We start from the raw sequence: 19,917 nt of genomic DNA, 5'->3' as shown, positions 1-19,917 counted from the left end.
CACAGATGCAGTGCTAGTTAAATCAAGGAGATTTTATAGTTATTCATAGCTTGTAAGATCGTATATGTATTTACAGTCGAGTCCACTTATAACAAACCTGACAGTTACGCAGATAGTGTTCTTTGTATCCGAAGATTGTAGTAAACTGACTTCACATATTACTGCAAAAAGTACTAAATCCGACAAAAGTGGCATTTATTTCTTTAAAAAATTAGTTATGTGCATCTATTTCTTCGTATCAGAGCCCATTGCAGCGCTTTTCAAGCTCTCAGGCACAATCATGCTCCCGTGCCGAGGCATTTGCTACCAATCTGCTTTAGAGACACTCTGTAGCTAATTGCAGTTCTGGTGGCAGGTCCGCTTTCTTAATTGCATTCCTGGTGGTTGGGAAGTGCTTGTACTTCATGTACTTTGGTTTCGTTAGAGCATGTCTCTGTGACGTCAACATCAGCACCAACGAAGACATCTGACCAGCTGTGCATCAACAGCGCGTTGCCACAAATCCGCATGCATCCAATCACTTGGGTTCCAACTGCATCATCTGTTGTTCGTGGGCCCATGTAGCAATGAAGCTCTGTGCACGTGCGCACAGAGCGTATCATCTGCATTGTCTGCTCCCTGCACGCTGTCTGCACGCAATAGCAGCACAGAATGTGAAGAGCTGACTAGGCAGGCGACAGATACCATTTGACCAGCAGAGCCAGCAGGGCATTCAGACTTCTCAAATCTCTCCTGTTGGTTGATCTCCGACCATGCGCAGTTGAATGCTGCCCCTGCCTTGCACCCACCACGCTTCTCCTAAGTTCGAGGTTTTGCTTAGTCTGCACGCATGCACGGAATGGCTGACGTTGTGCGCCATCACCATTTGCTTGGCCAGCAGTTGCCTGCAGTTTGGTGCTTGCTGGAACTACGAGTTTTTCGACTGTGGGGGAGTTTTCAGCGTCTAATCGTTCGCTTTAATCGAGTGGTGTGGCCAAAGTTCGTTGTATCTTGCCATTGCCTGAGTGTATATTTTGATGGCAGCGCCTTAATAAGCTTCGTAGTAAGCAAGCGTTCGTTATATCTGCAGTCGTTATAAGTGGGTTCGACTGTACGGTGCTAGTTTTATCATATACGTAACTGTAAGCCATTGCTGGCCTTTGCTAATTATGCAGGCCACACTGTTTTCAGTATAAGGGAGAATTTTTGCAGTAGCTATAAGGTTCTTATTAATCTGGAAAGCTGTCATCAACTTCTTCAAATTTGCTGTTTTTTACTGAGTATCTTCTAAGAAAGAAAGATGGAGCACCATCATAGAGTATCTATTCCCACCCAGTCGCAGCAAGACTTGCTGCATGTTGATCATGTACAGTCGTGGACAAAAAAACGGACCGTGCTTTGGCAGTTGAACTCTCATGACACTTTACCTAGCAAAAAGTAATAGGCGTTTACTACTTCTGCAGGTAAATGCCGCTCGTTCAGTTGTGCACAAGGACAGCAAACCTTTCCATTTTCATTATACCATGCGAAAGAAGAGTGGGAACGTGGAAGCACGTTCTGTACATGGCTTATAGTTCAGTAAATAAACATTCGCTCACACTCTAGCACATTCTGTTTTCTGGCAAAACTGCTCTCGCTGTATTGAGCTATCGCTTTGAAAGGTAGCAGCCTCTATTCTGTGAGCTTCAAAGAATGAGTGCTGGACAGCTGTTGTTCACATAAAAGGGCTGCAGAGCCTGAAAGGAAAACATGGCCAATAACCGTTTTGTTTTGCATTTGTTTCAGACGACTCGGAGTATGCTTCTGTGCACGTGAGCCAATGGGCGAAACACGTGGCCGACCTACATGCCGATGGAGATATCGGGTTCTCGAGGGAGTACGAGGTAAGTCCCCTTCTCTACACGTGCTTATTTTTTATACCCCACCAGCTTTATGTCCAGTGAAGTGGCTCTGGGAAACATCCTGTAGCATTCTTCAAGATTAAACGTTTGTTCTGAGCAAGTGCACAAATGAAGTTAGAATAAATCATTGAACCAAATGCTAACTCTAGTCAAGCGGGAAGCCGCATCTAGTTCTCGCTTACTGTTATACGTGTCAGTGAGGGAGCAGAATAATCCACGCAAAAAGTAATTGTGCAGTGCGCAGTACTGAGCTGGAAAAAAGAAAATTGTGCTGGAATGGAATAGATATGAAAAGTTCAAGATTTTGCAAAAGCTGGATTAAGTGTGAGAAGGAAACAAAACTTAGAAAAACAGAATTTCACTTAAAGGGAGAACTCTATGAGCTCAGTTGTGCCACCAATTGCAAGCAGTTGTGCATTGCTGTCATCTCTGTGCAACATATTTCGCCTTCTTGTAGTTACACTGCAAGAGCGGTTCCGTTCACTTTAGTGACGATTTTCTCTGCTCCTATTGCAGTCTCTCCAGCAGGCTACGGATTTGGATCTGTCTTCAGACTATTCCCAGATGGCGGAGAACAAGGGGAAGAACCGATATGTCAACATCGTGGCGTGTAAGCTTTAAAGCACTGTTATCTTATGCATTCATTTGGGCATGCCATCATGTCTCAACTTCCGTATTGCTTCCCTGTTATCTCGTGGTCACTTGCCGTGCACTCTTCGTACGGGGAGATTCCATTGTTCCGGTTCAAAAGTTCAGTTTGCTGTCGAGCTGGTCGAAAGATAAGAGACTCTCTGAACATATTTAGTTTCTGGCAGAAAGCCAGCGAGGACGTGTCTGTGTATGGCTTCTCTGGCTGTGGGCATGTTATATCTCGGTAGTCACCAGTCTGCTGAAATCTTGTTTGTTTACATCACAGCCTTCCTTACAGCCTCTGCCTTTTCCTTTTTTTTTCCCCTCACTTTATTATAGCCAACTTTCATCAGCCGCTAGCAAAATGTAACGTAAGTTGCAACTGGCAAGTTAGCCGTGGACAGTAGTGGCCTCTTCTTACCTGTGCTGGTCACTTTGGCTACTAGCAGTGTGGTAATTACGTCTGTGCACTGTTTACTCCTCATCCTTGCAGATGACCACACACGGGTTATACTGAAGCCTACCCCTGGCCAGAAGAAATCAGCCGATTACATCAACGCTAACTATATTGATGTGAGTATTGGAAAGAAAATGCCTTGGCATTAGACTAAGTGCAGTGAAATCTTCACTGCGTTTTCTTTTTTATGTGCGTGATGTTTATGCTCGTGAGGTTGAAGGTATCCTCCGTATCAAATTTTAATTTGTCATGGATGCTATAAAAGAAGTTATGACAGCTTAATAATGCTCTTCATTTCCTCGGTGCACCTGCATCACATGCAGAATGCCTTCAAGGCATTGTTTGTGTAATGCATAGCAACCACTATCATGCAGCTGTATGGTTTCCTTTTGAATATTTTTGCATCATAAGGTGGTTATGGGTTCGGTTCATGGGCGTATATAATGGAGTTAGTGTTAAAAAAAAAAACTGTTGGATATGCTGTGGTCTGGCCATGGTCTTCTCTGGCACCTGTCAGTAGTAATTAGTGCATTGCTTTGTGATGAAAAGTCAGTGGTTTGCATGTAAGCATTTTTTCAGAGTGCTCTGCATCTAATGAAGCTTTTTTCTTGTCATCTTATCTTTGTTTTTGCTTCCTTTTGCCTTTGTGCGTGCAGGGCTACAACAAACCTAGGGCCTACATTGGCACCCAGGGCCCCCTGCCCTCGACTTTTGACGACTATTGGCGCATGATCTGGGAGCAGAGGGTCTGCATCATCATCATGATCACAAACCTGGTGGAAAGAGGACGGGTAAGCGCAGCTTCTCACCATGACTAATGACTTTTTCTTACCTGCTGCTGACTACCTGCTTGCAAACCGGGGCAAGCTGTTATAGTTTGCGGCCTCTTTTGCGACCTTCACCAGTTACTACAAAATCAAGCATTAGTGCTCCATTGTGGCATTATGTCACTTCCTTGGAAGTATAATGGAGCATTAAACTCGGAACTTGCAGCACCTGTTTTTTAGCACGTTGCTTCAAAACTGGATGGTGAGGCTTGAATCTGTGCCAGCCGTTTGTTCAGTGGCCATTATAAGGTCACACAAGCACGCCCTCTAGTCGAGAAATGTGTGCAACATCTTTTGGTAGGCTGAGGACTGTTTCTGTATTTCATGGGGGGTATTTTGTGTTCACTTCAGCCTCTGTGTTCAGAGGTTATGCAACTGCTGCATCTGTGGGTTTAGCTTAATCAAGTTCTGTTCTGAACCTTGCCCCTTATTATACGTTATTTAACAGCCATGCTCATTGCTGCCTTAGCTCAATGTTTGTAGTAGTGAAATTACTTTCACTGGGAAAAATAATGTCTGGCAGCTATTTGCACTATGGCGTTCTCTAGCAGCACAAGTGGCCTGAACTACTTTAAGTTTTCATCCGGGGGAGGGCGGTATGCTGTTGTCGTTTTTAGTTGATTAGCATTTTTTTTATTTATGTGTGCATCCTTAAGTTTACTTTGCACCTGCTGAACACCTTTGTTATGTTGCATCTGCCACAAAATAGGAGAAGAAAGACACCTTGCTCAGTTTTTCAATTGCTTTTCTTGCTGTGTCCTCCTCTTTTGTTCTTGCCTTGTCTTCTTTTTGTGATGCCTTCTTCCTGCTCTCTCTCTCTCTCTCTATCTTTCATTACTCTGTCTTGCATTCTTCTTTTTTCTGTTTCCTCCTTACGGCTTCCTTTTCTGTTTTCGGTCGGGGGACGAAAACAGCGTGCTCGTAGCGTTTCGGCAGAGTTGGATGACCTTGTGAGTATTGCATGAGGAATGTGTGTGTCTGTACACTGCCGCTCCCTCTCTGAAAACTCTTTTGCTCTGCCTACATTGGGGCAGCTCACATCACTGCTTGGCTCACTAACTCACTTATTTCTTCTCCTGGTTTGCGTCTATGTATTCCATTTCGGCAGCCTAAACAACAAGGTAGAAAAGAAAAACGGATGTTTGACACTAACAATCTTAATAACTGTTTTGCCTTTTGTGATTTTGCAATGGTTTTCGGCGGTAGCGTTTTATCTTTTTTAAGTTTGGGAGATGTCTCGGGCTGTGTTGCTGTGAAATGCCAACTTTAAACTTTACTACCTACACGCTACATAGGTGCAAATGTGCAAGGGCATTCTCAAACACACTGCACCTGTGAAAAGGTCCTACCCGAGTCTGAACTTATTGCTCACAATTACTCTGTTCAGCTACATTCCGTAGAAACAAGCTAGCGAAAACATGTTGATGCATGTGGCAGGTGCGATTACTCTTTGAGCAGTCATTGGTCTGTCCAGACTTGGTCACTCCTTTCTGTGTAGTGAGCTGCAACTAGTTTTTTAGTGTAATTGCCCTCATGACATGATAATTGTGCATAATGTGGAATCACAGTTGGCATGTCAGTTTGCTGATGAGAACAGTTTCTGAAGCAGACCCTGACTTACAGGGTCTTTTGACTGGGTTGCTCTTTTTTCTCTCTGTCTATTTCTCCTTCATTGAAACAAGCCTCTTAGAAGTTGTAATAACCCTTACTAGCAGGTCCCTCATCTAGCACTAACTGACTACCTTGTTGTGCACATTCAGTATCTAGCTTTTGAATTCTTTAGAGTTAACACCGTTGTCCTAACTGTTTTACCATCAAGAAATATGAAGCATTTCCTTGTAGCACTTTGTCATTTTTGAAGGTGTTCTGCATGTTTACATTGCTGATACTAGATTTTATTTCTTTATTTTACTCATCTGACTTCGTTTAAAACACCGCTGTTGGCTCAAGTAAACGTGTTCACATGTCCACTACATAAAGAGTTGGCCGAGTTTCAGCCGGAGTGTGCTCTAATGCTGACTTCTTCGTGGTGCTTTCAGCGTAAGTGTGATATGTACTGGCCAAAGGAAGGTACTGAGACCTATGGCATAATCCAAGTGAAGCTGGTCCAGGAGGTTGTCATGGCGACATACACCGTCCGAACCTTTGCCATCAAGAACCTCAAGGTGAAGAAGAAGCAGGCGTCTGAGCGGACGGTGTACCAGTATCACTACACCAACTGGCCAGACCATGGGGTACCAGACCATCCTCTGCCAGTCCTCAGCTTTGTGGCCAAGTCTTCTGCTGCCAACCCTCCCACTGCAGGACCCATGATCGTGCACTGCAGTGCTGGTGTAGGAAGGACGGGCACCTACATCGTTCTGGATGCCATGCTCAAGCAGATGCGGCATCGGCAGAGCGTCAATGCGTACGGCTTCCTGCGGCACATCCGCCAGCAGCGCAACTACCTTGTCCAGACGGAGGAGCAGTACGTCTTCATCCACGACGCTCTGCTCGAGGCCATCGAGAGTGGAGACACAGAGGTGACTCTCCACTGCCTTGCTTCGTGTTTTGCTTTAAATGCGCACCAAAAGTGTTTAGTCATTCCATTTCGTACTAAATACAGTCAAACCCCGCTACGATGAAGTATTTGCACCTTGCCATCTGCAAACCATGTAAAGTAATGCAGTTACTTTTCCGCACAACTAGCTATTTTTGAAGTGTGATTCCGCTTCAACAAAATTTTTGCAAAAAGTGCGCTATATATATACAGTATATTCTACGACGTAAGTAACATAAGGCCGCCAATTTGTTTATTTTTGCACATCCAAAGATGCTTGGAGTGTTTAATAGCCTGTTTTGATGCATTAAAAATGGCCACCAATGTTAGTATGCACTTCTGCAAGTGCACTGCTGATGTTTTTCATGGATCGTCTTTCAGTGACAGCACCATGCGCCACACATAAACGTGCGTGGTGAAATTTTTGCGACAACTCCTGCACAGCGCTAACTTCAGTACTAGTTATGGTTCGGGGATCTTGTCCGAGTTGTGACTATTCTTCCTAAAGGGCAAAAAGGACACAGCAAAGTGAGTGGCAGCCTGCGCCATGGTCGTGAGCAAATAAACATGGCATGGCATTGCGAAACGAGGGCCGTAAACATGAAACAAAACGCTTCGTGGCCCTGATTCTTTTATCTCCTGTGCTAACTAGCATTCTTTTTTCCCTGAACTTATCGGAAAGTTGCAAAGTGAAAACAGTAAGAGACCTCCAGCTTGAAGGCTGATCCCAACTCCCTAAAACCTCATTACGAAAATGGACGCCGGTGGAATGCTTGCTGCGGACACGGTGCCTGCCCTTCCTCATCTTTTTCACTGTCTCCACCTTCTCATGGCATGTTTGCCTTCCCATCGGGCTTTGTTTGGTCACATGCACTCGTCAACAACTCGTGCAGCAGTACATTCAGCCATGCGTCCAGCTGTACGGTACGTTGACGGAAAAGCATTTGCATATATCTGTAGCAATGCGTTCATGTGGAAGTACGAAGACTTTGAAGCTAGAATGATCCCGGTAGGGCTCAAGAGATCAGTCAGCGATGTCTGCGAGACGAGATCGCAATGCAATGGGTAACGGCGAAAATCGTGCCGAGATGGGAAAAGTGCCAAAGCTTACCGGGTCATGGAAATAAATGTTATTTCTAAATTATCTAGCATAATTTTCCACTCGTCTGGGCTGATTTTATGACAACAAAGTTACTGCTGCAGTGAAATTTTTCATGGGTCCCGTGAGTTTCATTGTAGCGAGGTTTCACCATGGCAAGATGACCACCGATTCTATAGAGGCTGCGTTTCGGCTCCATACTTGCGTGTTGTTTATTGTGCACCATCTAATCTCCTATCTAGTGTCTGTCAGCTGGCTCAGCAGTCTGCCTTGCATACCTGTCATTCTTGATATTGCACATGAAAGAAGAATTGATCATTATTATTTATGTCTTTGCAGGTTGGGGTCTCACAGCTGTCTCGCTACGTGCAGAGCTTGCAGACAGCGCAGGTGGGGAACACGGGGAGTGGAGACAACACAGACAAGTCCTGGTCACTGCTCGAGAAACAGTTTAAGGTGCGCTCTCCGGAACAACTCCGTCGGGTTTTTAATGTTCCTGGGCAAAATCCAGTAACCGATTTTGTCATGACTCTCGAGACATCTATTCGGCAGCGAAAGACACTTTCATTGTTCATTTCATTCTTCCTACCACTCCACACTTGTGGCATTGAACCGTTTGTGGCAACATTGAGTGTTGCGGCTTTGCTTTGCTTATTCTCCGTATTTTTTTCTCGTCTTCCTTGTACGATAAATGTGCACTAGCCCTAGTGATGAAAAAGTTAGCGTAATATTCAGGTGCACTTTCCTTCGTTGCGTGTCCTGCACTCAACAGAATATTCTTGCCTTACGTCACCACAGCTTGCATGTGGAAACGGCTGCTGGTGGCGACACGAGCTTTTCTATTTTTGCTCTTTTCTAACCAGTAGGAGCACTTTTTCATAAAAGTAAGGTCTTTGTCATTTGGAAGCAGTCGCCAACTGCCCTAGGCCATCTTCATTTTGTCCTCAGTTTCTTTTTTAGGTATCATCAGAATGCTATGCTCTAATTGCACAATGTTTATGGCAGCTTTTCAGAGCGAACAGTGAGAAATACAAACGATGCACCAACTACACAACTAGTGTGCATTATCAGTGCGGCCGAATAGGTTAGAATGCTTGTAGATATTTCAGCTTTCTTATTTCTTGTGTGGTATTTGAGCAGCTGCATTTATTGCCATCTGCAGTTCAGATAAGCCCTAGTAAGTGTGGTAAGGTGTAGGAATGCAATTTTGGTACACCATATTTGATGCAATGGTTTGTGTAGTAAGACTTCGAAACTCGTCTGTGGCAAAATGTCTAAATAACGATGCACCCTCTAACATCTATTTCACTTGTCTTTTGTTTCATTGATGAGTGCCCTTTCCGGTGAATACTTAAAGGTACCATATTCAGGTTGTTTAGATAGTAGCCTAATTGGTTATCTATATTCAAACACTACAATCAACTGAATGGCTAAATGAATTAGGACGTCGTTAGATTTGCTCTTTACCCTCCTTCTATGTTTGTGTGCAGCTGGTGACAGTGTTCAAAGCGAAAGACTTCAATGTGGTGTCAGCTGTGAAGCCCTGTAACAAGGCCAAGAACCGGTCGCTGAATTTAATCCCTATCGAGTCACACCGGGTGCACATCACCCCCAAGCCGGGCACCGACGGCTCGGACTACATCAACGCCACTTTCCTGCAGGTGCGCCACCAGTGCTGACTGTTGTGCCTATTGACAAAAACCTTTGCTTTCTCACAAAGGGCTCGCCCTATAAGTCGAGATCCGAAAATGCCTCTCACCTGCTGTTGCTTGGTTTTCAGTCCACTGCTAACCAGAATTCCTTCATGGAAATAAACTTCTGACAGAGGCTAAATTGCATTCTTTTGCTTCGGGCTAGCTTATGTCTAGTGTACTTTTTGTATTGAGTCTGTAACCATAGTTAATACTGATGGGCAGGCTGGTTGGTGTTTTAAGCTCAAATGCAAATGGACATGGCATGCAAAGAAGCTGAAATTGAGATGGCATTAGCACTGAACTGGTTCAAAGTTCAGCGCTAGTGTTGCCCTATTCTCATTCTGTGCTTCTTGTGTACTAAGTCGTGTAAATGTATAGGATCTCAATCAAACGAATTTCACGAGGTCACAAAAAAATTCGTATCATCTGAAATGAACGAAGTCCGTGTGCAAAAGCATGGGCAATGAATTCACGCAGGTCAGTTTACGGCTGATGAGATTTATTGATGGCCGCACAGCCGAAGCTCGCTACTTGTCGTGCGTACGCAAATGGCGATCGTGACGCTGGCGACATGTAGGCTGCGCGCCGCTGCTCACTGCTCCCCGTGCTTACAACGTGACCAGCGATCACAGAGTTGGCAATGCTTGGGCTGTGCGCCCCTGCTCAGTGCTCGTGGTGCGTACTGCTCGACTCGGGATCTTGGCATCGGCAACGGACAGCACTTAGTATTCGAGGGTGTGGTCGTGGCTCGTGCTTTCATATCATCTGTTTTGGCGCAGAAGAGTGTGCGGAACATATGAAATTCTGTACACTAGGCACAGTGCACTCCAGTCAGGGGATATTACGAATTTGTATCATCTTGAAATTGATGTAAACCGTGTTCGTAACATTGAGGGTGTGCTGTACGCAGTGTATTCTGGTTCTGCTGTATTTGTACATTGGATATCTCGGCAAGCTGTAATTTCGCCTTGCATGTTACCCTCATGCATTCTTCACGCAATGAACTTTGTCGGCCCATTTGTTGGACTATGCACTTTGTCATTTCATATGTTGCATCATTACACACCGATGCACCTTAGTACGCATTTAATGGCCACATTTTTTCGTCTCCCCTTTTTATTTTTTGTTACCTTTTCCGCTCCACTCTCATTCTGTCTTCATCTCCTAAATTCCCTTCCCTGTGCAATGTTAGCCCATTATACTTAGTGGCATGGGCTGGGACACTTCATTTTTCGTTCTTTTTATGGTCCCACAATAATTTTTGTCCCTGCACAATGTGGCATGCCAGCGATTTTTAATCGCCAACTAAATTCTCTTGTTTTTCATTAAAGTGTTTCTCTCTTTCATTGTACTTGTGATTGATGTTTTCTGTAAAATGTATAATATGCATTTTTTATGCTTTGTCTTATGTTGCAAATATTATATAATGCTTAGTTTATATGTTTAACCAAAAATAGCTGGTCTGCTGAAGTTGTCGCTAGAATTGGCCGCATAGGTCTGAAGGCAGGGAGAGATTTCCTTTTCCTGGTTTTCACAATTAACTTTTCTGAATCTGAGAAATGTCATAAAATATGTTAGGAGGAGAGTAGCTCATTGCAAAATCCTATGTTGGGAGTTGACTATACAGGGACTTAACATTGTGTGGTGCCAATGTATGTAAGCGATGTATGTAAGGGTGTGTGAAAAGGCAGACTCACCACTAAGAAAATGCTGCTTTTGCTACCATTATTTTTGCATGTTTCATATTTTTTTGCGAAGTAAGAAACATCTGCTTACAGAGCTAAAAGCCCCCCCTCCCCTATCAATGTCGGTACTGTCATTAGTGAAAGCATAAACTTTTGTCCTTGAGGTGCAAGATGCTGAAACCAGCTGTCGGCGAGTTTTTATGGCCGTCAAGTGTTTAAGCATTTTGGTGCTTTCACAAGCCTTAAGCTGCTTTTTTTTCTTTTTCTCTGCACCCCAACGAAACTTGCAGGGCTACAACAGGCTGAAGGAGTACATAGTGACACAGCATCCATTAATGACGACCATGGCCGACTTCTGGCAGATGGTCTGGGACCATAACTCACAGACTGTTGTGGTCCTCTCGGTCGTCGACGAGAAGGTCAGTGCAACACATCTTCCAGCAATGGCAACTGCCATTTCTGTTTCATGCCTGGATTTTCTCTCTCACTCAAACATCACCCCTTGTATTCTTAGCATGAGCTGGGAAAGTCTGCCCCTGTCGCAGTTGCAGTGTTTATTGGCATATGTGTCACTTACAAAAAGCAAATTGTGCACAAATGCTGCCATAACCAAGGTTCATCTATGAGTGCGAAAACCTTGCATACTTTGAAAGGCTAAACCTCATTGGAAAGACAAATCTTCGACTAGAAGGACAGCTTGAGAGTGCTATAAGTGTAGGCTAAAAAAAACGCTTCATAATCCACGTCAAGGCTATACATATTTGTGATATCATTTTTTGCATCACTTTCAGAAAAATGAACAAGACCCGCCCTTTATGTGCAGGCATTGTGTGTGCTGCTTGTTTTGAAGATTTTTGGCCTCTACGAATGTTATATTGAATTTACATTTACCTTGTAGGAAAACTCCCAATAATTCAAACATGTTGGTATCCACAGCAGTTAATTTGAACTCTGGGCCCCTGGCTTCTACCGCTCTTCGCAGATAGAAGTCTGTCCATAGCAAGTACCAATGCACTGCAAATTTACTAGAGACGCAAAACAACGAAAAGAAAAAAACAGTCCATCTGCATGAGGCAAGATGTGTGCTTTGTTGCCAGAGCTAGTACTTTGGCACATGCCGTAGCATGTCTTCGCTGTTGGAGCACTGGCTGGTGCAGCCACTAAGGGGGCACAGAGAAGAACAAATTGAATTTGGCCTGCACGGATAGATTCCCTGCCTAAATGACAAAGGCTACTTCCACTGAAAACGGAGCTTCCCCGTATCTTCTGTATGCGAAGTTACGTTTGTATTGCTTTCCTCTGACTTTTGACCTTCACATCTTTTGCACATGTTGAAAGGGGTATGTCCGCAGCAGCGCTGTCATGGTGAAACTGGCGGTCACATTACTCAGGCCCCCTTGCCCGTCCATTTCCCAACGGTGCAGGAGTACCCGCAGTTCTGGCCCGATACAGACGAGGAGCAGGACTATGGGAGCTTCAAGGTGAAGCCGACGTCCGACGAGACGGCCACAACGGCGTCCACGGACACGGCGCCAGCCGACGAGAAGCCCACCAGCGGCGGCGGTCCGGGCCTGGTGAGCCGGGACTTCATCTTGCAGTCGACGCAAGACGACTACGAGCTGTCCTGCCGTGTGATCCAGTGCCCGGGCTGGCCCCAGGCCTGCACCCCAATGGCCACCCTGTTCGACCTCATCCGCACGGTGGCCGCACGACACGCCGAGGACCAGAACGGACCCGTCGTCGTCGTGGACAAGTGCGTGCGCTTTTTACATCTCCACTTTGCACCAAAGGGGCACGGAAAAGGACAAATTGAAGTTTGCCTGTATGGATGGAGTGTCTGTTTAAATGGCAAAGGCTACTTCGGCTGAAAATGGAGCCTTCGATTTCCAGCCCCGTTAATCTGGAAATCTGGATAATTCGGACAGGCCACATGCTCTTGGCCAATGCCTGTGTAAGACTACAGCATCAGGCGCTCGCTAAATCGGACACTGCGAGTCTCGCTTCGGTTTAAAGGTACTCTTGAGATCAACTCCACCCAACTATTGTCCTCAGTAAATATTGATTTTCTGGCTCTTTCTGGCTGCGTTTCCGGCAGCAAAAGACACATTTATTGCTGAGAAAATCGGATTTTAAAAATCTTCCCACCAGCCAAACCAAACTCGTGACGTGTTTAGCGAAAACGACGGGTTGCCATCATTCTCATGTGAGTGGTGGTGTAGCCTAGCCTCTGGGATCCACACCCTGAAATTGGTGTCCACACATGCATTTTACTTGCGAAATCACAAATTAGCCAGTGATGGGAACACCTGCATTTCATTTTTTGTTCTTTCCTAGGTTATGGATGCTCCGTTTTTTACGAGTCGTCTCTTTGTGGTCAGAACGCAGCACCCTATCAGTGCAGACGAACTTATCTTCCCGTTTAATTCGGATGTAGAAGTGCGCAAATAATTTTCCTGCTGTGTGGTTCTAGTGCCACTGGGTACCCACCGGTTGTCTAATGGGTACAAGGCTTCCTCTGGCCTGGTGCTCGGCTTTTCTGGAGTAAAATGCTTGGGAAAACGGTCTTTGACCAAACCAAGCAAAGGGTAATTTTCCTGTACCATAACTTGACGGTCTTAGAGTTAATATAGAAACTTTGTGTTGCGACCCAGCAATGGATATTGGTGTTGCCTCTTTCAGCAGCTATAGCTCTAACTTCATAAGTTTTAAACTTACACCACCATAGACCGGTACAACCACTGGCACTGTGTTTCGCACAGCTGCTCATTTCATACAAATATTCACACAAGTAGCGAATATTAGTACTAACGTCCGATTCATATTCGATTTGGCCCTATCATTATTCGATTCGTATTCAGTTCGGTTTTTAGCTGCACTATTCGTATTCAATTTGGAAGTGAAAGTACGTTATTCGTATTTGATTTGTTATCATAATATGGCCCCAGGTGACTTCAAGCTACCGTTGACTGTGGCCCATGGTAAAATGCTCAAGTCGTGCATGGTACCAGTCGTCGTAGTGAGTTGCTAACTCCTGCAACACGCTTGTCTTGTTCCCGTGCGCAGGTGTGGAGGCACAGAGGCGGCCACCTTCTGCTGTCTCTCGGCACTGTACAAGCAGATGGAGAGTGAAAAATGCGTGGATGTGTACCTGTATGCAAAGCTGTATCACATGAGGAGGCCTGGAATATGGAAATCTCAGGTATGCACCCTCACACGTACTCGCTCATGGGAGGCGCGAAGCACCAACCAGATTGTCGAGCACAGAATAGCACACGACGTTAACTGTGCCTCCTTCTTAGTTCACTTTGCCATAGAACTGATCCATCAGGATTCTTATGTCCTCTGCTTTTAGGCATAGTCAGACAAAACTGAAAGTTTCAGCTTTGAAATTGAAAGCTGCAGTCCGTGTTTTTTGAGTACTGCTCCCGAACTTTCTGAAACTGTGCTCATCCGGACGCTAGGCCATGAGACTGTAAGTGAAAATCTGAATGTGCATGCCATAGCCCAAGGCCTTGCCAACCGGGCCCTGACAGAAGACTCAGTGGCCCTGCAATTGGTCCTGCAACAGTACAGTGACATCCTTACCTACCACAAGCTAAAGCGACACATCTAACCCCCATCACACAAGAAGCTGATGTGGGAGGAAGCGTAGCTTGGAGGCAGCTACAGACAAACACATACCCACACATTAGCCCCTTGCACCTCATACAGCCCAAATTATGCTCAAACATATCCCCGCTATGCAAGGAACACCTGACACTGTATCAAACTACATGGGCTTACCAAAGCATGCAGGAAAATGGTGGTTTGAGCTAGTTGGTACATATTCACAATTTCACCAGCGCTGCGACTAGGAACAAGCGCTTGTCCTTGTCTTCCTTCTCTGTTCTTGTTCCTAGTCGCAGCGCTGGTGAAATTGTAAGCATGCAGGCCGCCCTGAAAATCCCGAACCCACAACTTGAGCAGTGGGAGGCCATGCTAGAGGGCCAGAGAGAGCTGGTTCAGCGGGTGCAGCAAACAGCTAAGGCCGTAGGAGCCCTCAACTAAGGGCTCCTCCCAGTTCGGGGGGCGCAAAGCTATTTATTGAACGAAGTTTACCACCACCACCACCCAGAAAAAAAATTGGCCAATGATTACACTTCTCAGTAATGCAATTTTCGAGTAATAACGCTGTGGTGCCTGAACTGTACATGACCACATAAAGAATATGCAGTACTGAACATAAGCGACTCTGGGTTTCTGCTCGGGCAGCGTGCATAACGATCCGCCACCGCTAAGCCTCGCCTCGAGTGGATGGACAACAGCATGCACTCCCTAGCGCCATCTCTTAGTGGGTCGTTGCCGCTGTACTCGCCTTGTCCTCTTTCCTTCACGTGCTCTCTTCGCTGTCACTGTACTTTCATCCTCTGGTGCGCTTCCCGTTTGTTCTCTTTCATCCTCCGCTATGCTCCTCATTTGCTCTGCCGGTTACGCTGCCAACACTTAACCCACGAACGTACGCTCTAGAGCTGAGCGACGCTTGTTTACACTTTTTCTTCTTTCTCTCCCGGTCTCATTATGACTAATGGCAAACGTCTCGAATAAAGAAAAAAAGAGCTGTGCTCTAAAACTAAAAATTCCATCTTGTCTATACTTTATACACCATGGACCCATCCTTGTCGGAGTAATTTTGCTGAAATTAGCATAGTGCCTGCGTTACATCTAACAATGATCCATTTTGCACCATCTCTTGTCAGTTGATGTATCTCAGTATCTCATTGCAGTTCTGTTTTCTTTTTCTTTCTCGCCAAAAACAGGACGACTTCCTATTCCTTTACCGTGGACTAGAGAGCCTGCTGGCTGTGAGCAACGGCCCGGCGGCACCCATCGCCAACGCCACCAATGGCCAGCTCACCAGCAACGGGCATGCGGTCAAGATTGAGGAAGTCGCCGGGAAGATTGAGAGCCCCGACTGATGAAAAGGCCGAGTACAGCCAACGACGAGGAACTTCCTCCTCTTTCACCGGTCGCTGCTGCGCCACGACCACCACCACCGCCACCACCACTGCTGCTTCTGGTCACCCACCCCTACTCACCCCAGGCTGCTGCCGCTTGCGCACACAAGTTCGTTTCGCCCTTTGGTTGCAATGACTCGTGGCTCTTTCCTTTTCTGTTTGACGACTGAAAAGAAAAAGCCAGGAACTGGGGGCACGTGAACGCCGCAGAAAGCAGGCTTTGTGATGCGTAACTAGCGTATGCGGGCAAGCGTGTTTGAATGGTTGATCCACTTCCCACAAAAAAAGCACTGTTCAACATAATCATAATGCTTGCACCAAGCCTAATATCTTGAGGGAGGAAGAAGGGATACCAGACCTGCGTGTCTTGTTCATTTGAAATCGCTATTGCGTGTCTAGCAGAAGTAATTCAGATGATTTTGGCTTATCTGTGCAGCTGGCTAATCTGCCCTCCAGAAATTAAGGAGCTGCCTTTTTTTCCAAGAGGGTTTTTCCTCGGGTATCTGTTGTGTTGCATGTGTGCCGCACAATTGCTTCTGCAACAGTAAAGCAATGTACTTCATCAGTCAAAGATAGAGCACGTAAGCAAGTGCTGCTGCCATTCAACCTCAAAGGTTGTCTTCCTTCACTCTGTAAGAGCAATGAAGATAAAATGATCTAAGAACGTTAAATACCTCGTAATTATGAATTTTCACTTAGCTAAGGCTTTTTATTTTCTCTTCAAGCCTCCCTTGGAATGCCACGTTGGAAAACTTAAAAATTGAGTTGTTAGGCAGCACCTTACTTCATACACCATTAGGTGAACGTGTGGATCTTACAAGGGGTGCAGGAACATGCAGGAAGCGTAGACGACAAACTACAGCAGCATTGCGTGTGGCTGCAGCGCTTTCTCAACCTTGTGCTGGCGTTATGTTGTAAATGGTGTAAGATAGTAGACATTAATTTGTACATTATTATTGCGCGTCATGTGTCATCCCCTGCATCCCCAGAGTGTGCTGATGCTTTTGTTTCTTTGCTGCTTTTTTTTTATCTCGTCAGTTTCGGTCTGCCGAGTCACTTGTCCGAGACATCCTTCGTTGCCTTATTGTTTCAGTGCTTCGTAGTGGCCAGCCTGCTTTGAAAAGAGGTGGCTCACTTTTTATTTTGTTTTTCTGTATGAATTTGCTCGTGGCATGTGAAGGCACGTCACAGCGGGCGAATGCAGGGCGCACAGGACAGTCACTGCCAGGCGTTATATGTCACGGCGCCTTTAGTCTTAGAAGGAGTGGATCGCTTTTCTTCTCCCTGGTGAAGTGATGAATTGGGAAGCCAAAAAGTCGGTGAGCACAGAGAAGCGTGGCTCTGCACATTTGCATAGAACCACTTCATTAGCACTGCCGTTTTATTTCTCCGCTGAATTTTTTTTTTGCATCTTAGTTTGTCCATCGCCTCCTGCTTTATTTATACCTGACTGTGCCTTTCTCCATCAGGCGAGGTGCTTTCAGAGAATGAAAACCCATTTCTGGGTGTTTTTTTTACTATTATTATTTGTGTAGTTTCTTTTTTTTTTTTGCCATTACTTTGCTAGGGATTGAATGAAGGAAGGACAGTTCCGAATGGCTGTCGAGGCCTTTTCAGTGGAACCGGAGGTGTGTTTTTTAACTTCCGTGCCTCTGATGATGACACAGCATGGATGGACAAAGCAGTCGAAACAACGACGAAGACAAAGTGGTGCGATCAAATGGGAGAAGAAGAGCCAATAGCGGAGGGCATGGGGCTATGAGGCCGCGGAAGAAGAATGGCTTGCGTGCGACAAACAGCGCAAAGGGGCACGTTGCCGAAATGACAATGTCCATAGGGACGTGCCAAGTTGCGCAACACACGCACTGGAGTGCAGCTCGACGGAAAGGTTCTATAAAACACCGCCTCGATGTCGATCACCCCACCCAACTCTCCCAGCGTTCAAAGAACGACACCCTGACCTAGCAGCAACAATTTCTAGTCTGACATCATCTTCGTGCTCTCTCAGAGTCTTGTGTTTTTGCTCTCCTCCACATTTCTCACTTATGGATTTTCAGACTCTTCATCCTGCCGCGCGCACATAGGCGTGCGCTTTGTGTTGTCAGTGTTTAGTTTGCCACCCCTGCTTCCAGCTTGTCTTTGCGTTCTGCCCCAGCTTTCTCAGTGTCGTTGTTTACCCCATCACTAACACACATCGTCTCTGTTCCCACCACTGATTTCGGCACGCACGGGGCCGTGGAAATACTCGATGGTGCAGCTGTTTTGTCTTTCGGGAGCGCATTGTGCTCTTTTTGTATCCGCATCTTTTGCTTAACAGGAATTCCCCTTCTCAATCTGCCTTCTGTCGCCATGCGAGCAGACAGAATGCACCTTTTCCCTCCGAGCCCCGGTCCTTAATCTTCAGCATGCTCATTTTTTTACAAGCGGCCCACAAACGACACAAAACGCTTTCTCAGCAGGATAGCATTAGCAGTGCTGCCTTGTAGTGCAGCACCTTGGCATTGCTGTCGAAGCTCGGGGCAGCGCCTAAACGTTGTTGCAGTGTTACCAGCAGTGTTTTCCACTGCTGGTAATGTTGCCAGAATGTTTAGTGTTTCCCGGGTAATGGTTGTGTGTTGTTTTTGTGACATGCTGTTGTTTCCCAAAGACAGACACGCGCCAAATAAGTAACCAGTATGCCAAGGTGTTGTTGTTCAATATACATATACGCATATAAACTTTGTTAGTAGCGCATAAGTAACCCCTTGGACGAGAGAGCTTCGAGTTTGTTGACTTAGTGTTCAGATATATATACACATCTACTAAGCCTGCGCATAACTTGGAATTCCGTAGTTTTTTAAAGTGCGGCGTCAGTAATTTCAGCGCTCCTGGAATTGGGCTTCACTGCGGCACGTTTTCTTAAATGGCCCTGGTAGCCATCTCTGACCTTGGACATAATACTGCCCTACTTAACAGTTGGTTCATTCACAGACTCCAAAGATAGCTTCGTTACATACAACTAGCGGTCATCAATTTCTCATAGGATGTGGTGTAGAGTGTTTAATAAGCTCACCGACAATGGTCTGCAAACCAGTATTCTTACATTCCTACACTCTGAATGCTGAAGTCCTCTCGCAGGTTCATTGGAAGTAACACTATAAACTACAGGACCAACTGTCATGGCTATCTATCACGTTTCCATCTAGCAAAAAAAAATGTTTCCCTCAGTTAACTTAGCTTCCAGGTAATTCTTCTTGCTTCAAGATTTCTGTGCAGTTTATGTCATCCTAATTTTCAGTTCACGTTGTTTATTGAGGGGTATCCTTAGAGTTGCTTTTCAGTGTTGACTCCTTGTGTCCCGTTTTGTATGTGTATGTTCCTTGTCATCTGGTGAAATGATTTACATGTTATTTATCTTCTGTAATACGCACAGAGACATCAAACATTGAAAAGACAGCTACAAAACGTGTTTGTTTAGTATTGTTCTTCTGTGTTGAGCCATTGTGAGCCTAGAAGCCACTGTTATTTGTAAACTTCATACTTCTCGAATTGAGTGTGGAGTTCTTTCGTGAGGTCTGATTGTACCAACTGGCTTATATCTCACATGTACATATATATATTGAATGTTAATTATTATAATTAGTGTGTTATACACATAGCTGCATTGTGTGCGTAATGAATACCATAGGTTTTTGCCGAACATGTCAAGTTGTGCTTGTCATCATGCTTGTTTCATTTCTCGGTGGAATTAATTATCCTCACGATTTCCTAAGTCGTGTCTTGCATTTTTTTTTTTTTTGCGGATGTCACCACTCTCTTTTTGTTCCGCATTTCAGTTGTCTGGATTTGTTTCCCCCTGTTGCAATAGATTCGATAAATTAGAAATTTTCACTTCTTCACCAAGAAGTCTTCTCTAATGTCTACTTTACGCTATTACATAAATCTATATACAAAGAAATCAATATATGTGATATGTATTGACTGCTCAAAATAAAACAAAGACCAAATATGGATAAACCAGTGTGACCTTTCATGGCTTGATGGTAAGCACTGCACAAGACCGACATTTTAAGATATGGTTTTTGACAGGAAAAGGTCCTATTATCATGGTGAAGAATGCTTCTCTGGGGACT

The 19,917-nt window shown here is 45.2% G+C and overlaps 1 protein-coding gene across 11 annotated transcripts in view; it reads left to right on the top strand.

The window, feature by feature from the left end:
- The window catches only part of Ptp99A (Protein tyrosine phosphatase 99A), a 211,307-nt gene extending 193,318 nt beyond the window's left edge, over positions 1 to 17,989 (top strand). For 5 of the 11 annotated variants that reach the window (XM_077640137.1, XM_077640138.1, XM_077640139.1 and 2 more), the window contains 11 exons: positions 1,765 to 1,862; positions 2,397 to 2,490; positions 3,004 to 3,083; positions 3,624 to 3,758; positions 5,834 to 6,316; positions 7,772 to 7,888; positions 8,923 to 9,093; positions 11,102 to 11,230; positions 12,236 to 12,564; positions 13,875 to 14,010; positions 15,608 to 17,989. In XM_077640137.1, coding sequence (XP_077496263.1) covers positions 1,765 to 1,862; positions 2,397 to 2,490; positions 3,004 to 3,083; positions 3,624 to 3,758; positions 5,834 to 6,316; positions 7,772 to 7,888; positions 8,923 to 9,093; positions 11,102 to 11,230; positions 12,236 to 12,564; positions 13,875 to 14,010; positions 15,608 to 15,766 — 1,931 coding nt within the window. In that variant the 3' untranslated portion in view covers positions 15,767 to 17,989. Of the gene's footprint in view, positions 1 to 1,764; positions 1,863 to 2,396; positions 2,491 to 3,003; positions 3,084 to 3,623; positions 3,759 to 4,708; positions 4,745 to 5,833; positions 6,317 to 7,771; positions 7,889 to 8,922; positions 9,094 to 11,101; positions 11,231 to 12,235; positions 12,565 to 13,874; positions 14,011 to 15,607 lie in introns of all 11 variants that reach the window. The other 6 variants (XM_077640135.1, XM_077640134.1, XM_077640140.1 and 3 more) reach the window with 2 other exon arrangements.
- The last annotated feature ends 1,928 nt before the right edge of the window (positions 17,990 to 19,917 follow it).

The sequence above is a fragment of the Amblyomma americanum genome, chromosome 10 (assembly GCF_052857255.1).
Source record: "Amblyomma americanum isolate KBUSLIRL-KWMA chromosome 10, ASM5285725v1, whole genome shotgun sequence".
NCBI lineage: Eukaryota > Metazoa > Arthropoda > Arachnida > Ixodida > Ixodidae > Amblyomma > Amblyomma americanum.
The sequence above is the reverse complement of the archived record's forward strand: the minus strand, read 5'-3'. Positions and strand labels throughout refer to the sequence as shown.